Here is a 16,209-nt window from a genome sequence, read left to right as displayed (position 1 = left end):
ACCGAGGTCTACAATCGCCCTGAAGCCAAGGACTGTGCGGCGTGAGGCCGGGCCCCTCGGGGTTTTGTATGGTATGTGGACAGCCAGCTGCCCTTGCTCCACTGGGTGGACGCAGCCCTCCCTGTGGATCTGTGTTTGGTGTTTCAGCTGCTTTCCAGGGAAGCTGGCCCAGAGCATTGATTGAAAGCGGAAAGGTCCCTATTTAACTCCTTCCCCCCCTTTTTAATGAGAGTTTTCTAGTCTCAGAGTGACCTGTTTAAAGATGAATGAAGATGCTGTGACCAATATCAGGAAGAAGCAGGTGACTTTGGGTGAGGGAGGGGACATCCCCCCCAACCCGTCGATGAAATTAAGTGGGAGCTTAAGGCTGGGGGCTGATGCTCTGTGGAACAGCCACTTGCCCTCTAGGAACATCAGTGGTTGCATCTGCTAAATGGGCTCCCTAACTCTCCCTGACTCGACCACAGCCCCTGCTGTGGATGGGCTCTGGGAAAAATACTCAAAACAGCTGATGTTCGAAGACGCAAATGAAAACTGGGAGGATATCTGCCAGAAAGCAAACAGTTTTAAAACGTGATCCTTCTTCTGGTGAGGCTGTGGGGCACGAGGGTTCGGACCCTTTGATGAGAGAGAAGGGGCTGGGCAAGCAGGTCTTGTTCAGCAAAGGGGCGGCGGGGGAGCATGTGTGCTGGCCTTCGCTGGGGACTGAGTGGGGTTTTGGGAGGCCGCAGGCAGGGGGCCCAGGGAGGCGTGGGGTCGGGCTGTGGGCCCGCCCACCTAGGTGAGCCGCACCTTCATCGTGGTTGCCTTGTAGCTGTAGTTGTACCCTCTCCACGACCTCCAGTTGACACCATTGGCATAGCTCGTGTGCGGCCCCCCGAGGTAGCGGCCATTCAGGTTGGATGAGTGACAACTCTTGTACCACCAGGCCCCCTGGTACTGCACTGCACAGTTAGAGGAACTCTGGTCATTGTCTTGGTCTTTGGTGGAGAAGAACTGGTCCTTGTGGGGCGTCAGGGAATCACCTGCTCAGGAGGGAGTGTGGGTATTGCTCGGGCTAGAGGGAGCCTGCCCTGCCGCCTGCCCATCGCCACCTCCCTCTAGAGACGTGTGAGCTGACCCCCAGGGCGTCAAGATCCTGCCTCACCCTGGGGCAGATGGAGCCACCTGGTCCAGGAGCTCTGCCCCAGGGCGCATGCCTCCCTCCTCCAGCCTCACCTGTTTCCTCCCGGCTCCCCCAAGACCACCAGGACCCGCGCTGTCCTCTCCCCTGAGGTGCCCTCCCTTCCCGAGCCTGCATCGCTTTTCTGGGCTTCATACCCACTCCCTGGGTTGCGCGGACATCCCAGAGGGACAGCACAGCCTCATCCCGGGGCCCCCTGCTCCATTTTCAGCCCTGGGTGTGCAACTCACCCCAGTTCCTGTAGCACCCCACTCCCCTTCTCACCCCTGCCAGACCCTCAGCTGTACCACCTGCAGCATGGAGAGGAGGATCCCTGCCCTTCTCCTTCCCTGGAGGCTCAGAGGAGGCACGTGTGTCAAAGGGGTGCTTGAAGGCTCCCATTAGCAATACTCCCCCCCACCACGCCCCAGGAGGACCTTGCTCTCTGCAGCTCTGGTTCAACACAAGCAGACAGGCTCCTAGCACCTTTCCTGAAAGAGTGCACACTGGTAATTCTCAAGAGGATGTGCCATAAGAGATACCTCCCCACATCCTGTGACCGGGGTGTCTTTTTGGCAAAGAACATCCCACAGGGTTTGTGTTCCGTGGAGCCCAGTTTGGGAATATGGCTCTAAGGGCTGATGTGAAATGACCGTACTCTTCCAGGTGTTAGCAGGGAAAGGGGTCAGTGACCTCAAGCCCCACTCAGAACAGCTCACTGCTCTGCAGACACAGCCTTGGGAGCGGTAACTGATGGCGTCACTTGTCCCCATGCTACAAAGAGACTCAGGTACCTTCGTGTCTGCATTCAAAGACAGAGAACCTGGACCCAGGGAGCGGAGCCCCAGCCCAGGATCACTCACGGGAGACAGAGCCAGGACGCTAAGCAGGTCCTCTCTGCTTCCCCAAACCCCGCGCTGAAGCCCAGGCCACGGCTGTGCCCCGCGCGGACTCTCACCTGCACTGCCCCCAACAAAGGCTCCCAGGACCAGCTTGTACTTCTCTGCCTCAGCCGCCATCTTGAATGACTGGTACTTGGCAAATTGATGGTTGCCCTCAAAGTCCATGAGGTCTACCCGCAGCTCGCTGCTTCCTGTCGGAGGTGGGTGCTCAGGTCCCAGCAGAAGGGACCCTCTGCCTCCAGGCACGGGGGGTGGGAATGTGGGCTTTAGGGGACGTCTGAACTTGGCATCGGGGACAATTCACCGGGAAGGTGTGAGAGGCTGGGCTGGTGGGAGGACATCAGGGATGCCTCCCTGTTTTCAAATAGCTCCCCTGCTGTTCCATCAGCCATGCCTGAATTTCCACAGTCAGTGTACCTGGGATGGAATGAAGCCTCGCTCTAGTGTGAAACCCTAAATTCTCCTGCAAATAGCTGTGAATGCCACGGCAGGAAACCTTTGTATGTGTAGTTCCTTCTGCAAGGATTTCAGGGCACATGAGTGGACACCGTCAAGGTTGCCATGAGGGAGTGGAAGAATTAAGAAAGGATTTACCGGTTTGCCGTTGAACTCAGGACCAGCTGTGAAGCTGATTCTGTGGAACGGAGAAGTGGGGTGAGGGGGCCTGCGTGGGGACCGCCACATGCACTGAGCGGGAGAGGCAAGGGAGGGGCTCTGTGGGCCTAAGATCCCAGTTTCAAGGAAGGACCAACCGTTGGAAGTGGGAGAAGGGCCACCCCGATCCAGATGGCCTCCCCCTCACTTCCGACTCTCGGGTTCTAGATACGATCGGTCCCGAGACCGGAAGTCGTCTTCACTCCAATAATCCACCTCCTCCAATTTGAACACTCAGAGAGTGTAAGAGAATACATGTCCTAGGTTCTCAGAGTAATAACCCCTCCTGCCGTCACACGTGACCACCCCGGGGGCCAGGAGGAGCGGGGTCCTCTGGTCCACATGGCCCAGGGCTAAGGTCAGGGGCATGTGCATTTCAGGCACCCCACCACAGAGCCCCCGGCCGTGGCCCTACCCTGGGCGGTCAGGGCGTGGATGTTGTCATTCCCCAGCCAAAACTCTCCCAGCTGACTGCCGAAGCCCTGCTTGTACGCGGCCCAGTCCCGGTAGAAGTCCACAGAGCCGTCGCTCCTTCGCTGGAAAACCTGCACACCATGGGGAGGGCTGGGGAGACGGGGCCCCACTGCCGTCCCCCCACAGAGCACCCCGGCCACACACGGGAACAGCGCTGGTAGTTCACAGGTATCACAGGCTGAGGACCAGAACGGGGGTCTCATCCAAGAGCCCAGGGGCAGTCAGGGACACCCACATGGGACCAAGGAGGAAACCGAGGCTCAGAGAGGGCAGGCGACAAGCCCAACGCCACACGGCTGGAGAGGAGTGGGCACCTCCGGGCCTGAGCCCACAGCCCTGAGCCATGGGACTCCTTCCCATGTGGGTCCACACCCCCCTCCCCCGACATTTCTGATTCTCCCGACCTCAGTGAAAGGACGGGGTCATCCTCAGCCTGGAAAGAGTGGACGGTCTCACAAAGGCCACTAAACAGTGATCTGCGGCAGGTGAGGCTCCCAGGCACGCCCACCCCTGCCCAGGAACCCCACGGCCATCACTGGGTGAACCCCACGGCCATCACTGTATTCCCCCCACTCACGGTCCACCCCCCGCCGTCCACGTCCATGTCACACAGCACGGTCAGGGGCCGGCAGTCGGGCAGGTAGATGGTGTGCCAGCCGCTCAGAAAGTGCCCCCTGGTGAGCAGCTCCTTACAGGTCCGAGGTCCTGGGAAGGGAAGCCGGGGAATGGACGCCAGGACAGGAGCTCTGGGCGGGGCAGGGGGGAGGGGGAGGGGGGAGGAGGGAGAGGCAGGGACACCTGCCTGGGGGAGGTGGGCCCTGAGTCCTGGGACAGAGACGCAGCCCCCAAGGCCACCCGGCTGTGACGGCCAGGCCCCGTCGACCTGGCCATCCCCACCTCCCAGGGCCGCCCCCGCCTAGTCTCCTGGGAACCTGGCCTCCTCCAGGAATATACTCGAGTTATCCAGGCAATGGCTGCCTATCACTTGGGTAGGTGGGGAGTAAGATATGCTCAGAGAGGGCTTTGTCTTTGGAAGATGGAACCTGAGTCTGTGCAGCTGGCCTTCTGGTCGACCCCCCCTCCCCCGCCCCCAGCAGGAGCAGGTCCAGGTGGAGGTCCGGGGGTCGGCGTGTTCGCAGTCACCTGTGGCACAGGAATGAAGCTGCCCCGGCTCTCCTGTTGTGGGGAGAGAGGACATGCACGTCACACGTCTGGAAACAGCGCCCCCGCCCCTCAGCCCTGTTGCTCCGTGAACACGGCGTGGAGAAAGGAAACCATTCTCCAGCTCTTTGCAGAGCTCTCAGCCTCCAGCCCTGCGGATCAGCTCCTAGACTCAGCATCACTGGGCTTGCCTGGCCCCCACTGCATCCGGCCTGCCTGGGGGCTGGCGGCCAGCACCGTCCTGCGGGGCGCTGGCTGGACCGATGTGCCGGCCACCTCGCCTGGGCTTCACGGCTCACGGCGGTGGAGATTCAGCGCCCCCAGGCCTATCGCTTTCCACCGCCCGTGTCTCCAGCACAGCTCTGTTTGTGGAAAGTACTGGGGAGCATTTGGGATGTGCGTCTGGGCCCCAACCTTGCACTTTGTATTTGTAGCCAGAGCATGTGACTGTGTCTTGGCGTTTTGCCTTTTCTTGCTTTTACAAATTTTTAAATAAATGAGCATAAATCAGAGCATTATAAGCAAAATGTCCAAAATCATGTAGTAAAGCGGTATTGCCAGTCACCTGGGTCCAACTCTGGAGCCTCTGGGCTTTGAGCGCTCACCGGCCGCTGACAAAGCACGCCGGGCTCAGAGGCCCCTCCTCCCGCACCCATGGGCTGCAGGGACAGGGCCAGGGGTGTGGTCTGAGATCCTCCCCCAGGTGGTGCTGGCCGTGACCGAGGCCTCTGGGACCCCCCAGCCCCATGCAAAGCCTGCACAGTGACCCCAGGGAGGCGGAGGGGCTCACCTTTCTCTCCGCCCGCGCCCTTTTCCCCTCGGTCTCCTGGGGAGAGACAGGAGATGCACAGGACGTCTGGTCAGTGGACGTCGACCCTCCGCTCTGGAAACCACCCAAGTGCTCAGTTCTTCGGGAGCTGGGGCGTGGGGGATGGGGTTGAGGCTCTGGGCACCACACACGCATGCTCCGCGGCCCACACCTCTCCAATGCCTGGGTCTCAGCCGGGGGAGTTGCGGGGGGACTCAGAGGCCTGCATTCTTCGCTGGGTTATGAGAGGCTGCCCTGGACCTGGGGCCCCGGACCCGGGACCCAGTTCACAGGCTGTTTTGAAGCTCTTTGGAAACAGGAAATAGGACAGGTGCCTCTCTCACTTGGCCCCCCTCCCTCTCTCTGTCTCTCCCATCTCTCTCTCCACCTCCTCCCTCTCGCTCTCTGTCTGTCTCCATCACTCATGTCTCTGTAGACAGGCCCCGGGGTCCTGCTCAGGGGTCCTAGCTCTTCATCACCTTTGGTACCTTTGGGCCCGGCCGGCCCTGCCTTCCCAGGAACTCCGGGAGAACCTCGCTCTCCTGTAAATTCCAAAGATACATCATTGAGGAAAAGGCAACCTGAAGAATTCTACTTGAGCATCTCCGCCCTAAGGAATACAGTCCTGACCCTCCCATCCCAGCTGCGGTATCCTCAGGATCAGTGCCCTGGGACTCAGCCCGAGGGTGACAGCAGACGGCGGGGACAAAGCACTCACAGCCACCCGGTGCCGACCGGCCGCTGCGCCAAGCTCGGGCCCCAGGGAACCACCGGCAATCTGGCTCCCGACCACCTCAGTGCATCAGCCCAGGTCCAGGCCACCGTCAAGGAGCCCCCCTGGCTACTTGGGGGCCTGGGACCAAGAGCACGTCCTCAGAGACCCTGTCACACAGGACCCTCCGGCCCCTTGGCTCTGGGAGGGAGGAGGGGCCCTGCCCTGTGCTCAGCCCTGGACGCAGGGGCGGTCGGGAGCAATTATGCATCCCTCTGGGGTGGTTCTCTCTCCACCTCCAGAGAGGAGGGGTCGGGAGCCACGAGGCCTCCCAGGTCTGCATTATTGATGTGAGCAGGGGGCTAGGACCACCCAGGGCCCTGCCCCTCCTCCTGAGCACTGATGGGAGAGTCAGGAGAGGCGGCCCCAGGCTCAGCCAAGGCAGCAGGAGCGCCTGCCGGCAGGCTGCCCTCCCCGGGGAGTGTGGGTGTGTGGGTGTGGGGCCGAGGGGGCACCGGCTCGGCTTGGGGCGGACCAACCACACCCACTGGTGGGCAGCCGCCCCAGTCTGGCCCCTCCTCCCAGTGTCCCCCCGGCAGGACTCCCAGCCTGGAGCCCATCGTGGTGAGCACACGCAGCCCTCCCATCCCCAGGAGCTGCCCTGGGTGCCCACGGCCCCTGAGCTGGATACCTCCCAGGACGTGAGAGGCTGGGGACCTCCGAGCTGGCCCTGTGTCCGGAGCCCTTGGAGCGTCCACTCACACGCAGGCCCAGGGCACTCACCCCTTGAGCTGCGTGCACACCTGCCCATCATACCAGGCTCGGGGCCCGAAACCCCACAAGGGGGCCACCACGTCGACGGGAGAGCTGTGGAGCGCTCGGGGGCCTTCCTACTGCATTGAGGTCCAGCCCCACCCTCCCTGCTGATGGCTCACTGCTCTGAGCCCCAGTTTTCTCATTTGCAGTACAGACAGAAAACGCTGGGGCCGCAGTTTTCAGGTGAGAATATCGAGGTACGCGTGGCTTGGAATCTGGCCCACGGCCACGTAAAGCCAGGGCTGGATCGAGGACCGGGAAGCGGGTGTTCTATGGAAGTGGACCCCGATGTGAGCTCATAGACTAGCTGCGACCAGCCCCCTCCTCAGGGAATGACAGATCCCGGTGGGCCTTAGGTGTCTCTCCTGATGCCAGCTCTGAGCAGGGTCGTGACCCAAGCTCCCGACCTGAGACCTGCAGGGGGCAGTGCACACCCGGAGTCTAATTTGAGAAGAGCCGGTGCTCAGTGATCCCCACGCCCAAGCCAGAGCACGTACCCTTCTGTCCACTGGCGCCTGCCTCTCCTTTGGGCCCTGTGGGTCCTGGCAGCCCCGGGCAGCCTCGGAGGATGGAGAGCTTGTCGGAGCCCTCCAGACCCACCAGCTTCACCTCTGCAGAGAGACACAGAGCGCCAGTCAGGGCGCTCGTCCTGGGCCTGAGAGCCCTGCAGAGCCCGCGACAGGCCACCTGAGCCACGGGGATCTGCCACGCGGCGACCTCGACCTGGGCCCTTGGCTGTGGCCAGAGTCACCCGTCTCAGATGAAGGGTCAGCCTGGCAGTGAGTTTCCCGCCTCTGGTGGGCACTGGTCAGGTGTGGAGGTGATGCAGGGCAGAGCCCTGGCCTTGTGGTCCACCCTGCCTGAGCCAGCCTCCCCCCAGCCTCAGTGCTGTGTTTCCTTGGGCAAGTCACTCAATCCCTCTGAGCTCTGTCCCTTCGGCGCCCAAGTGGAGACAGGAATAGGGCTGCGGGGAGGATTAGATTAGATAATGCAGAATTTAAACTTCTTAGTATAATTCATGGCATTTTAAAAGAACCTCATAAATAGTGGGTACTTTCACTAAATAACAACAATAAATATTTAAAAGCCTTGGGGAATCTGGGTCAAAGTAACATTTTCACCCCCAGACCTTGGACTTTTGACCATAGAATTCCTGAACTGGAAGGGGTCTGTGTAGGTCCCCTGGATAGGGGACACATTTGATCCAAGGACACAGAGCAAACTCCAGTAGAACTGGAACCAGAGATTCATTTCCTTCTCAGAAAAAAATAATTAATTTTGTTGATTTCAAAACTGAAATATCATCACGAGAGACAACTTAGAGGATGTAGGAATCAGTCGTGCTCTCACTGGAGACACAGGCAACTGTCGTTTTGGGGTCTGTCTCCAGCTGGGACTCTCTCATAAGGCTGCCCCCATAAATACGTCCTCCACTCAGGGGGAGGCTGGTGTGTCCTCAGGGGCAGCCTCTTGCCAGTTGTGGGCCCCCTCCATCTGCGTGGGATCGGGAGGGAGACCACAACCCCCTCTTAGACCCAAATCTGCTGAATCGCACTCTCTGGGGTAAAAGCCAGAAATCTGCACTAACAAACCCCAAGTAAACGTGGGAGCCCTTGGATTAGAACATCTTCCAACATCTTTCTGAAAAGTCCAGGAGAAGACGGAGAAAGTGATGGGCATGGTCCTTCTCCTCGGTGGCAGCGTCGAGACCTGGCTGGGAAGTTCGTGGGGCGAATCACGGGCTTGAGAGTTGGACAGATCTGGGATTAAACTCCTGCTCGCTCCCCCCCCCCGACCTGTGTGACCTCGGGCCTGTGCTGTCCTAGTCGCAGATGAAGTGGGGCTGTTGAGCCTTCAGAAGAAGATGCATACGGAGGGTTTAACCCTAGATACTATTTGTGGTCAATGAGTGGGTAGTTACCAGCTCTCAGGGACTGGAAATTCAGGTCCATCTCACCTGGACAGGTGTCTGCAGTCTGGGCGGCCAGGGTCCTGAAGCACAGGAGTAAAAGGAGCTGGCCGGTGGGCCCCAGGGCCACGGCCACTCCACTCAGCTCCATGTCCTCTGGTCTCTGACCTTGTGAGCAGGGGAAGCCAGCCCTTGCCTGGGCCTGTGGTTTCTCAGCTCCCACGGGGACACCCACTTCCTGTAGCCTCTTTGGTTACACCAACAGGAGGTACCAGTGATGGCAAAGGGTGTTTCCTTCCTGCTGGGCCCCACCATGCTGCCCGCTGAATCAGGCTCACTTCCCCTGGCAGGATACTCCATTCCCAGTCGAGAGAGCTCCCAGGACCCCTCTGTTGGAAAGGGTCTGCCTTCTTTGTGGCTTAAGGAAAGCCCAGTCCCCCAGACCCCCTCCTCATTACCCAGCTACACCCAAATAACGCTCTGAGACCTTGACTGGGGTAAAAGGAGGAGTTGGCTAGAGATGCTCCTTCCCTCGCCTGACTTCCGGAATATTCTAATGACTGAGGCAGTCCTTGAGCACTTAACACAGCAGAAGAGAAAAAAATTCCGAGCACTTCTTATGTGCCAGATACTACTTATGCCAGCCCCATTCGGAAGACACTATAATCTAAATTTCACAGACGGAGAAACTGAAGTCACACAGTAAGAGCCTGACGTTACCTCGAGTCTGTCTAATGCTCCAAGGACCACTGGGTCTGGTCATTACACCAGAAGGCGAGGCTATGTCTTATCTCCCTCCTAATCCCAGAGGCCATCCTCCACATCTTGTACTATGATCGCCCTTAACCAGGACATGTGGTGGGCATTCTGTAAAGGGCTTCTGCTGGTGTGTAGAATGTCACTAAGGAGAGTAGGAAGAGGACAAGAGGGAGGAGCTGAGGGTGAAACTCTTCTGTGGTTTGATATTTTTCTGGGCCAGTGCTCGTGGGCTGGTGTCCCAACCACACCCACTGTCCAACTAGGAAAGAAGCCGGGGATGGCCTGACCAGAGGTTTAGTAGCCACCTCTATGGGCACTGGAATGACACTAGACTTTGAAAATTTTTGTGCGGTGGCTCCAGCCCATGGAGATGGAGGGAACAAAGAGGTTGCGTTGCTTCAGGCGTTGCATTGCCTCAGGCACCGCTCAGCCTCCCTGAGCTCCTGGACGGGGCAGCCTGTCCCCAGTATGGGCCTGGATTTCATCTGTTGGAGAGGGGCCCGTTCAGGGCTGTTCACCTGGCCTTAGTCAGGACAGGGAGAGAGGCAGCCAGTCTTCGTCCTTCAACCCCATCTGCCAGTGACAACCCCCCACCCCAATCCCAGGGTGCTTCCTCTTTTTCACATTGCCAATAGAACGAATGCAGGTGAGATGTTGACAGCACAATCAGGTGTCACTTTAATGTTCCTAAGAGTATGTGGGCCTAAGAATACAAAAGAATGCAGGACTCTGTCAAGTTCAGATATCTTAAAGCGGGATCAGTCAAGGTCATTTGACTTCTGACAGTGGCAGGTTAGGTATCTGGGGCCATCTATCCTCATAAAGACAAACAGACAAAACATTAAAAAAGAGATTTACCTGAAGGCATAGTCAAGTGAACCACGTAGGAATGGATTACTTTGCTATGTTCTTGAGAGCAACAGAGATCTGGAGAGGGGAAACCAGCAGGTGGGGTCTCTTTTTGCCAATCCCCCAAAGATAGCTGAGAAGCTGGTCAGTTACCTCGACAATTTTGCAGCATTGAAGGTCAAAGTTTGGGGTCTCTGTTCTGTCAAAGGAGTGGATTTGGGGTGGGATCCAGAGGCATTTCTTCCTAGAAATAAGGATGAATCATCAATAGGCAGACCTAATGTGGACTGCAAACTGGTTTTGAGACATCTAGGTGTCCCAGGAAAAAAAATCTCAACTCCTGAAATTCTAATAAGGTCTTCCTTAGATCACTAGTATCCACTTGCTCCAAGCTGGAACCAACACAGATCTTGTCAGAAGGAGAACAGTATGACCCCAGGATATAAATGATTTCTGCCAATATATGTATTTTCCAAATTAAACGTTAGAACACAATAAAAGATAACCAGGTTCATGAGGATAAAAGACAACATGTACAAGAACAAATAGAAACAACAGAGTATAGAAACAGATCCCCAGAAGCTACAGATACTGAAACGACAACATAGTTAATGGTGAAAATTGAATCCTCAGAGATTAAATCACCACTTCTGGTCAACATTGTGTCACTGGCAGTGCAGTAAGGCAGAAAAAACAAATACGATGTAAAAGAATTGGAAAGGCAGGTACAAGGCCGTTATTATTTTCAGAAGGTACGATTTATGTAGAAAATTCAGGAGAATCTAAAATTAAAATTTTTAGAATGAATAAGCTTAGTAAAAACCAATTATGCTCCTAAAAGCTAGCCAGAAAGAATTACAAAATGAAATTTTAAACATTTGCAATAGTGACACCAAAATCAAGTAACTGTGAATAATTCCAGCAAAATACACGCTAGTCCTCCATCTGGCAGTAGAAAACCATCAGATGGGAATGAGTGATGTTTAAAAAGATTAGAACAATTGGAAGAATATTCTCCGTTCGTGGATTCAAATGCTCAGTATTGTAAAAATCTTAGTTTCTGTCTCTTTGATATGCAGATTCACTGCATTAGCAATTAAATGCCCATTTTATTGGGAAACTTGACAAGGTGAATTTGAAATTTGTTTAAAAGTTTAAAGGCCAATAATTAGGATGTTTTGAACTAGAACAAGGAAGGATGACTCGCTCTGCTTGAGGTCAATAATTGTCGCGAAGATATAGTCACTGAGATGGTGTGGTACCGGCTCCAGGATCCAGGCTAAACCAGCAGAACTGAATAAAGGGTCTAGAAACAAATTCAGGCGTAAACGGACCCTTGGTGCATGACAGTGGTGGCTCTGCAGAGCAATGGGGAAACAATAAACTTTTTAAAATTGAAATATAGTTGATTTACAATGTTGTGTTAATTTCTGCTGTACAGCAAAGTGATATGGTTTTATATATATATATATACTTTTAAAAATTCTTTTCCATTAGGGTTATCATAGGATATTGAATATGGTTCTCTGTGCCATACGGTAGAACCTTGTTGTTTATCCATTCTATATATAATAGCTTACATCTGCTAACACCAACCTCCCACTCTATCCCTCCTCCAACCCTCTCCTTCTTGAATAAACTTTCAATAAACACTGTGAGCTACTGGGTATTCACGTGGGAAAACCAGAAATGAAACCTGACCCTAATCATGAAAAAAATCAATGTTGGCAGAATTATAGACCCAAATGGGAATAGTTTTAGACCACATTGTAAGATATCAAATAACCTTGGTGAATGTAGGAATGAAAAGCACTAAACATAATGGAAAAGTCTGAAAATTGACGTTGAAATTAAGAACTTTGGGCTCTCAAATGATACCCCCAAGAGAGTGAAAAGACACGCCGGGGGCGGGGGGAGGAGGTATTTGCAACACACAGAAGTGACAAAGTGTTGTATCCAGGATAAATAAAGAATTGCTGTAAATCAATACACCTGCAGAAAGTGGCAAAGTGCCTTATACAGACACTTCCAAAAGAGAATATTTCAACGGCTGATAGAAAAATGAAATGGTGCTCAACTTTATTAGTAATCAGAGAAATGCCTGCGTGTACCTGCTCGACGACCCACAGACTGGAGCTCAGTCCTCCACGGCAGTGCATGTCCAGACACAGGAGACACATAGAACAACGTCCCACTCCAAACTACAGCAACCGAAATGTCCATCCAGAGCAGGATGGACCCCTGGCCTGAGGGGTGTTCAAGCCGGAGAAACCTGCACAGGGTAACAGGACAAATTTCTGCTTCCTTTGAACCATCACAGAAACTCACGAACACGAACACGGCACTGAGCAGAGGAAGCCACACAAGGGAAGAAATATTGTTTGATTGCATTTGTAAGTAAATTTCAAAAGCGGGCAACTCTGCACAGCCGTAGTGGGGGTGCCTGCTGAGTGGAATGTGGAGAGAAGGGCAAGCATGCCCCCAGTCAGGATGGCAGCCCCCTCGGGAGGGGGGCCTTGGCATTGGGAAGGGGCTCGGAGGCTGGCGCTGGGCTCCGGCTTCATCTGGGTCGTTTCATGCACTCTGGTGAGGAGGTGTTATCTTCCACTTCAGAAAGGAAGTTTAAATAAAATGAAATGGAGCGTGCAGAGGCCTCAATCATTCTGTATTGCTTCCTGCAGCAGTGCAGCCATCCCCAGGAAGCACAGAGACTTGCAAGGGCCCCTTGTCCTGCCTATCTCCTGGGATGCCGGCTGTCACCGCACAGGTGCGACTTGCTACACTGCATTTAAGGGGAGGTGGTCCCAGGGGGCCGGGGACTCCCGCACACCTGCCCTCCATCCCGGTACCAGGGGCTGCACAGTGGAGCTCTCCTGAGGGCTTTGCACGTGACTCCACGGATGCAGGAAGGATGTCAGAGCCCACCCGGTGATACTCTCTCTCCACCCAGGTCCTGGCTCGGGGGTAAAGGACCACACCAGCCGCCAGAGCTTCAGGAGCTCCAGAGCGGGAAGGGTGGGTCTGATTTAGGGTGGGTCTTCCAGTGGGGCCTGGGACAGGGGGTGCCACCTCATTGTTTAGGACTGGCGGATGCAGCAGAGAAAGGACTTTGAGCCAACGGGGTTCCAATCAAACTGCTGATTTCTGTTGATGAGTTGATGGGTCTTTGGGGGAAATGCAATGAGTAACAACAGCATCTGCAGGTTCCATCTTTCTATGCAAAAGTCTCCAGGAATAGCAGGGCACCTGGGAGAACAGGTGTAAACCGCCCTCCCGCCCCTGCAGAGAACTGGCTACTCCAGGCCACCAGAGCCAGCCTCGGGGTGTGCTCCTCCCTCCCAGGAGTAGGGCGTGTTCCCTGGGCTGGGCTGTCCCCTGTCTCTCAGCTGGTCCTCCTTCCTTTCTGCTCCTGGAAGGACTCGCATCTGGAGGGCTGCAGGAAAGGGGGCCACATGCCGGCCGGACCTGGTGGGGTCCTGCACACAGTACACCTGAGATCCCCCTGAGGCACCTTTGTTTGGCTGTGAGGGCCATCTACACCTGGACCCTTCAGCTGGGGGAGAGGCTGCTTGCCGACCTCAGTCCAGCCCAGAGCCCAGGAAAGGGACCCTCCCGACCTGCCTGGGGATTTTCTATTTGGAGGGAAGAGAACGCAGGGCTTAGCTTGAACTGTGCCCCAGGCAGTACCACACAGGCCTGGGTTCTCCTGACCCAAGTGGTGTGACCTGGGGCCAGTCACTTGACCTCTCTGAGTCTTCTTTGTCATGTGACTCAGGATAGCAGGGTGGGTTTGAGGACCTCGTGGAGTGAGGATAATAAGTGAGCAGCGTTGGGTCTGGGACGGACCGAGGGGTCAGTGACCGGGGGCGTGGGCATCGCCTGCATTTCCCCACGCAGCTGGCCGTGACTCCCTCCCAGCCGCGTCTCTGCCTGCTCCAGGGCTGCCCTCCAGGGCCTGCTCACCCCCCACCCCCCGCCTGGGCCAGGCCTCAGTTTGCGGTGGGTGTTTCACAACCTGGGAGGTGGAGCCCGCTGGCTGGTGGCTGGTGGAACCTCCACCCCCCCACCCACAGTTTCCCTCCCTGCCCCTCCGGCAGCTGGGCTGGGCCACGGATGCTCTGTCGAGGGTGTCGGGAGCTGTGTCCCCGGGGCCCCGCCCTGCTGTGCGCACAGACCCAGGACAGGAGGGCGGCGCCCCTCAGGTGGGCAGGGCTATGTGGACACGCGGCCCCCATTGGTCCGTGAGGGCGTTTGGGCACAGTGCCTACAGCCCATTGACAGTTTTAGGTGCCCACGAAAATGATTCTGAATTCTTTTAAAATCAGAAGAAAAAAATGAATAAAATTCGGCCCAGATTATCTTCATCTTTGAACCCCCATCGTTGCAAAATATAATTTTTAATATTTTCTATGGAGGAAGGGGCCTGGTAAGGCAGAAGTGCCCAGGGTGCCCAGAGGGGGGATCCTCCCAAGACCACTCCTGGAGCATCCTTGAAAAGCTGGGGCTGGGGGAGGAGTTGGCACTGCAGGCAGGCTGTCAGCTGTTAGAGGGAATTTTTTCTCTTTCCCACCCCACATGGGCCTGAAACAGCCCCTCCCCCACCACGAACAATGCCCCCCTACAGCATGAACAATGCCCCCCCATGAACAATGCCCCTCCCCCATGAACAATGCCCCTACAGCAGGCTGACTCAACCTCAGCGTTAGTGACTTTTTGGCTCAGACCGGTTTTGCCGTGGGGACCATCCTTGCATGGCATCCTGGCCTCTTACCTGCTAGATGCCAATAGCATCCCCTCCCTGAGTCATTACAACTAGAGATGTCAGCAGACATTTCTGCCGAACATCCCTTCAGGGGCAGGAAGGAGAATCACCCCAGGCCCCATAATTTTGGAATCACCACCTCTTCAGTGTCACCAGTCCTAAAGATGACCTGATTTCTTGGCCAACCCCCGAGGAGCGTACCTTCCCACGCCCCTTCCCCCTTCTCCTCCTCAGATACCAGCAGGGGTATCTTTTGATTGTTAACGATGCTCTTGGAAAGTGTATCTGTGTGTGTGTATTTTTTAATATAGGTAAATGGCATTTACTGGGGCTCATTCCGAATTCTACTTTCTCCCCTCAGCTGCGTGGGCATCGCGTGTGCGTGCGCGTGTGTGTGTGTTTGTGCGAGTTTCAGGAACATGCATCTTGATATATGTGTCTGCATTTAGTCCACTGCTTTCAACTGCCAAGTGTTCATCATCAGGACCTGCCTGATCGTTCCCAAGGCGATCACCCAGGTGACCTCTAAGCCCGCCCTCCATCACTGCCACCAAGGCCACTGTGTAATCTCCCAGGGTCCTGTGCTCACAGCAAGAGTGGGATTTTCAGGTCCTGTGGTCTGTGGAGCCTTAATTCGACTGCATAGCACGGGACCGTTCTTCAGAAGGGACGTGCCCCCACTCCACTCCCCACACCTGTGCACTCCCCAGCGCTCTGACGGTTGCCTGGGGTCCTGACGCTTTACCTTCAAGGCTTTCCTCTTACATAACCTGCTCGTCCATAGCCTTGAGGTTACTGCCTTCTCATTGTACTTTCCAGACATGAATCACGTGTTGGTTTAAGATGCTGCAAATATCTACTCCCTTTCCGTCCGCTCCCCTTAGCGAAGCTCATCAAAGTAGCTTTGCCCTTGATAAGTTTTCCGAGCTTATCGTTTTTGCTTTTAAAGTTTGGTTTACGAAGTCTTTCCCGCCCCAAAAGTCCCAAAGATAATCTCCTGCATTCCATTTTCTAATTTTATTCTCCTGTTTCTCCCATCTGGCTCTTAATTCCCTGTGGTTCTCCTAATCTCTAGGTAACCTCCCCCCACCCCCCCCACCCCCACAGGGATTCATTATTATCCTCCATCTCATGGGCCAGTTCCTGGAACCTTCTACCAAACCACCGTCCTTTCCTCTTGGATTTGCGGGGCCACCTTTGTGGTGAAGTAAGATCCCACATACGGCTGGTGGGCTGTGTCC

General features: G+C 55.6%; 1 protein-coding gene across 5 annotated transcripts; it reads right to left on the bottom strand.

Annotated features, from left to right (window-relative positions):
• Window positions 1–547: 547 nt before the first annotated feature.
• On the bottom strand, window positions 548–8,755 carry LOC114883606 (ficolin-1). Of its 5 annotated transcripts, none has more exons than XM_029201438.1 (9): window positions 8,647–8,755; window positions 7,187–7,300; window positions 5,650–5,703; window positions 5,144–5,179; window positions 4,336–4,368; window positions 3,770–3,897; window positions 3,134–3,263; window positions 2,121–2,255; window positions 548–1,025 (listed from the first exon to the last, which is right to left on the bottom strand). In XM_029201438.1, the coding sequence occupies exons 1-9, from the start codon at window positions 8,747–8,749 to the stop codon at window positions 778–780; spliced, it is 981 nt and encodes a 326-aa protein (XP_029057271.1). In that variant the 5' UTR covers window positions 8,750–8,755; the 3' UTR covers window positions 548–777. The 5 variants fall into 5 exon arrangements, with proteins under 5 accessions (XP_029057271.1, XP_029057270.1, XP_029057272.1 ...); XM_029201437.1 differs by having other exon boundaries at window positions 5,641–5,703; window positions 8,647–8,749; XM_029201439.1 differs by having other exon boundaries at window positions 548–944; window positions 5,641–5,703; window positions 8,647–8,749.
• Window positions 8,756–16,209: the final 7,454 nt, after the last annotated feature.

This window comes from Monodon monoceros, unplaced genomic scaffold, assembly GCF_005190385.1.
Source record: "Monodon monoceros isolate NGI ecotype Baffin Bay Population unplaced genomic scaffold, NGI_Narwhal_1 Super_Scaffold_5, whole genome shotgun sequence".
NCBI classification, from domain to species: Eukaryota; Metazoa; Chordata; class Mammalia; order Artiodactyla; family Monodontidae; genus Monodon; species Monodon monoceros.
The sequence above is the reverse complement of the archived record's forward strand: the minus strand, read 5'-3'. Positions and strand labels throughout refer to the sequence as shown.

Excerpts from the sequence above, each read along its gene's own strand:
- LOC114883606 (XM_029201435.1), bottom strand. The coding sequence starts at position 8,749 with ATGGAGCTGAGTGGAGTGGCCGTGGCCCTGGGGCCCACCGGCCAGCTC. Across the intron at positions 4,369-5,143 it reads GGGCGCGGGCGGAGAGAAAG|GAGAGCCGGGGCAGCTTCAT; the intron begins GTGAGCCCCTCC and ends TCCCCACAACAG. Across the intron at positions 3,264-3,769 it reads TGGACGGCGGGGGGTGGACC|GTTTTCCAGCGAAGGAGCGA; the intron begins GTGAGTGGGGGG and ends CATGGTGTGCAG.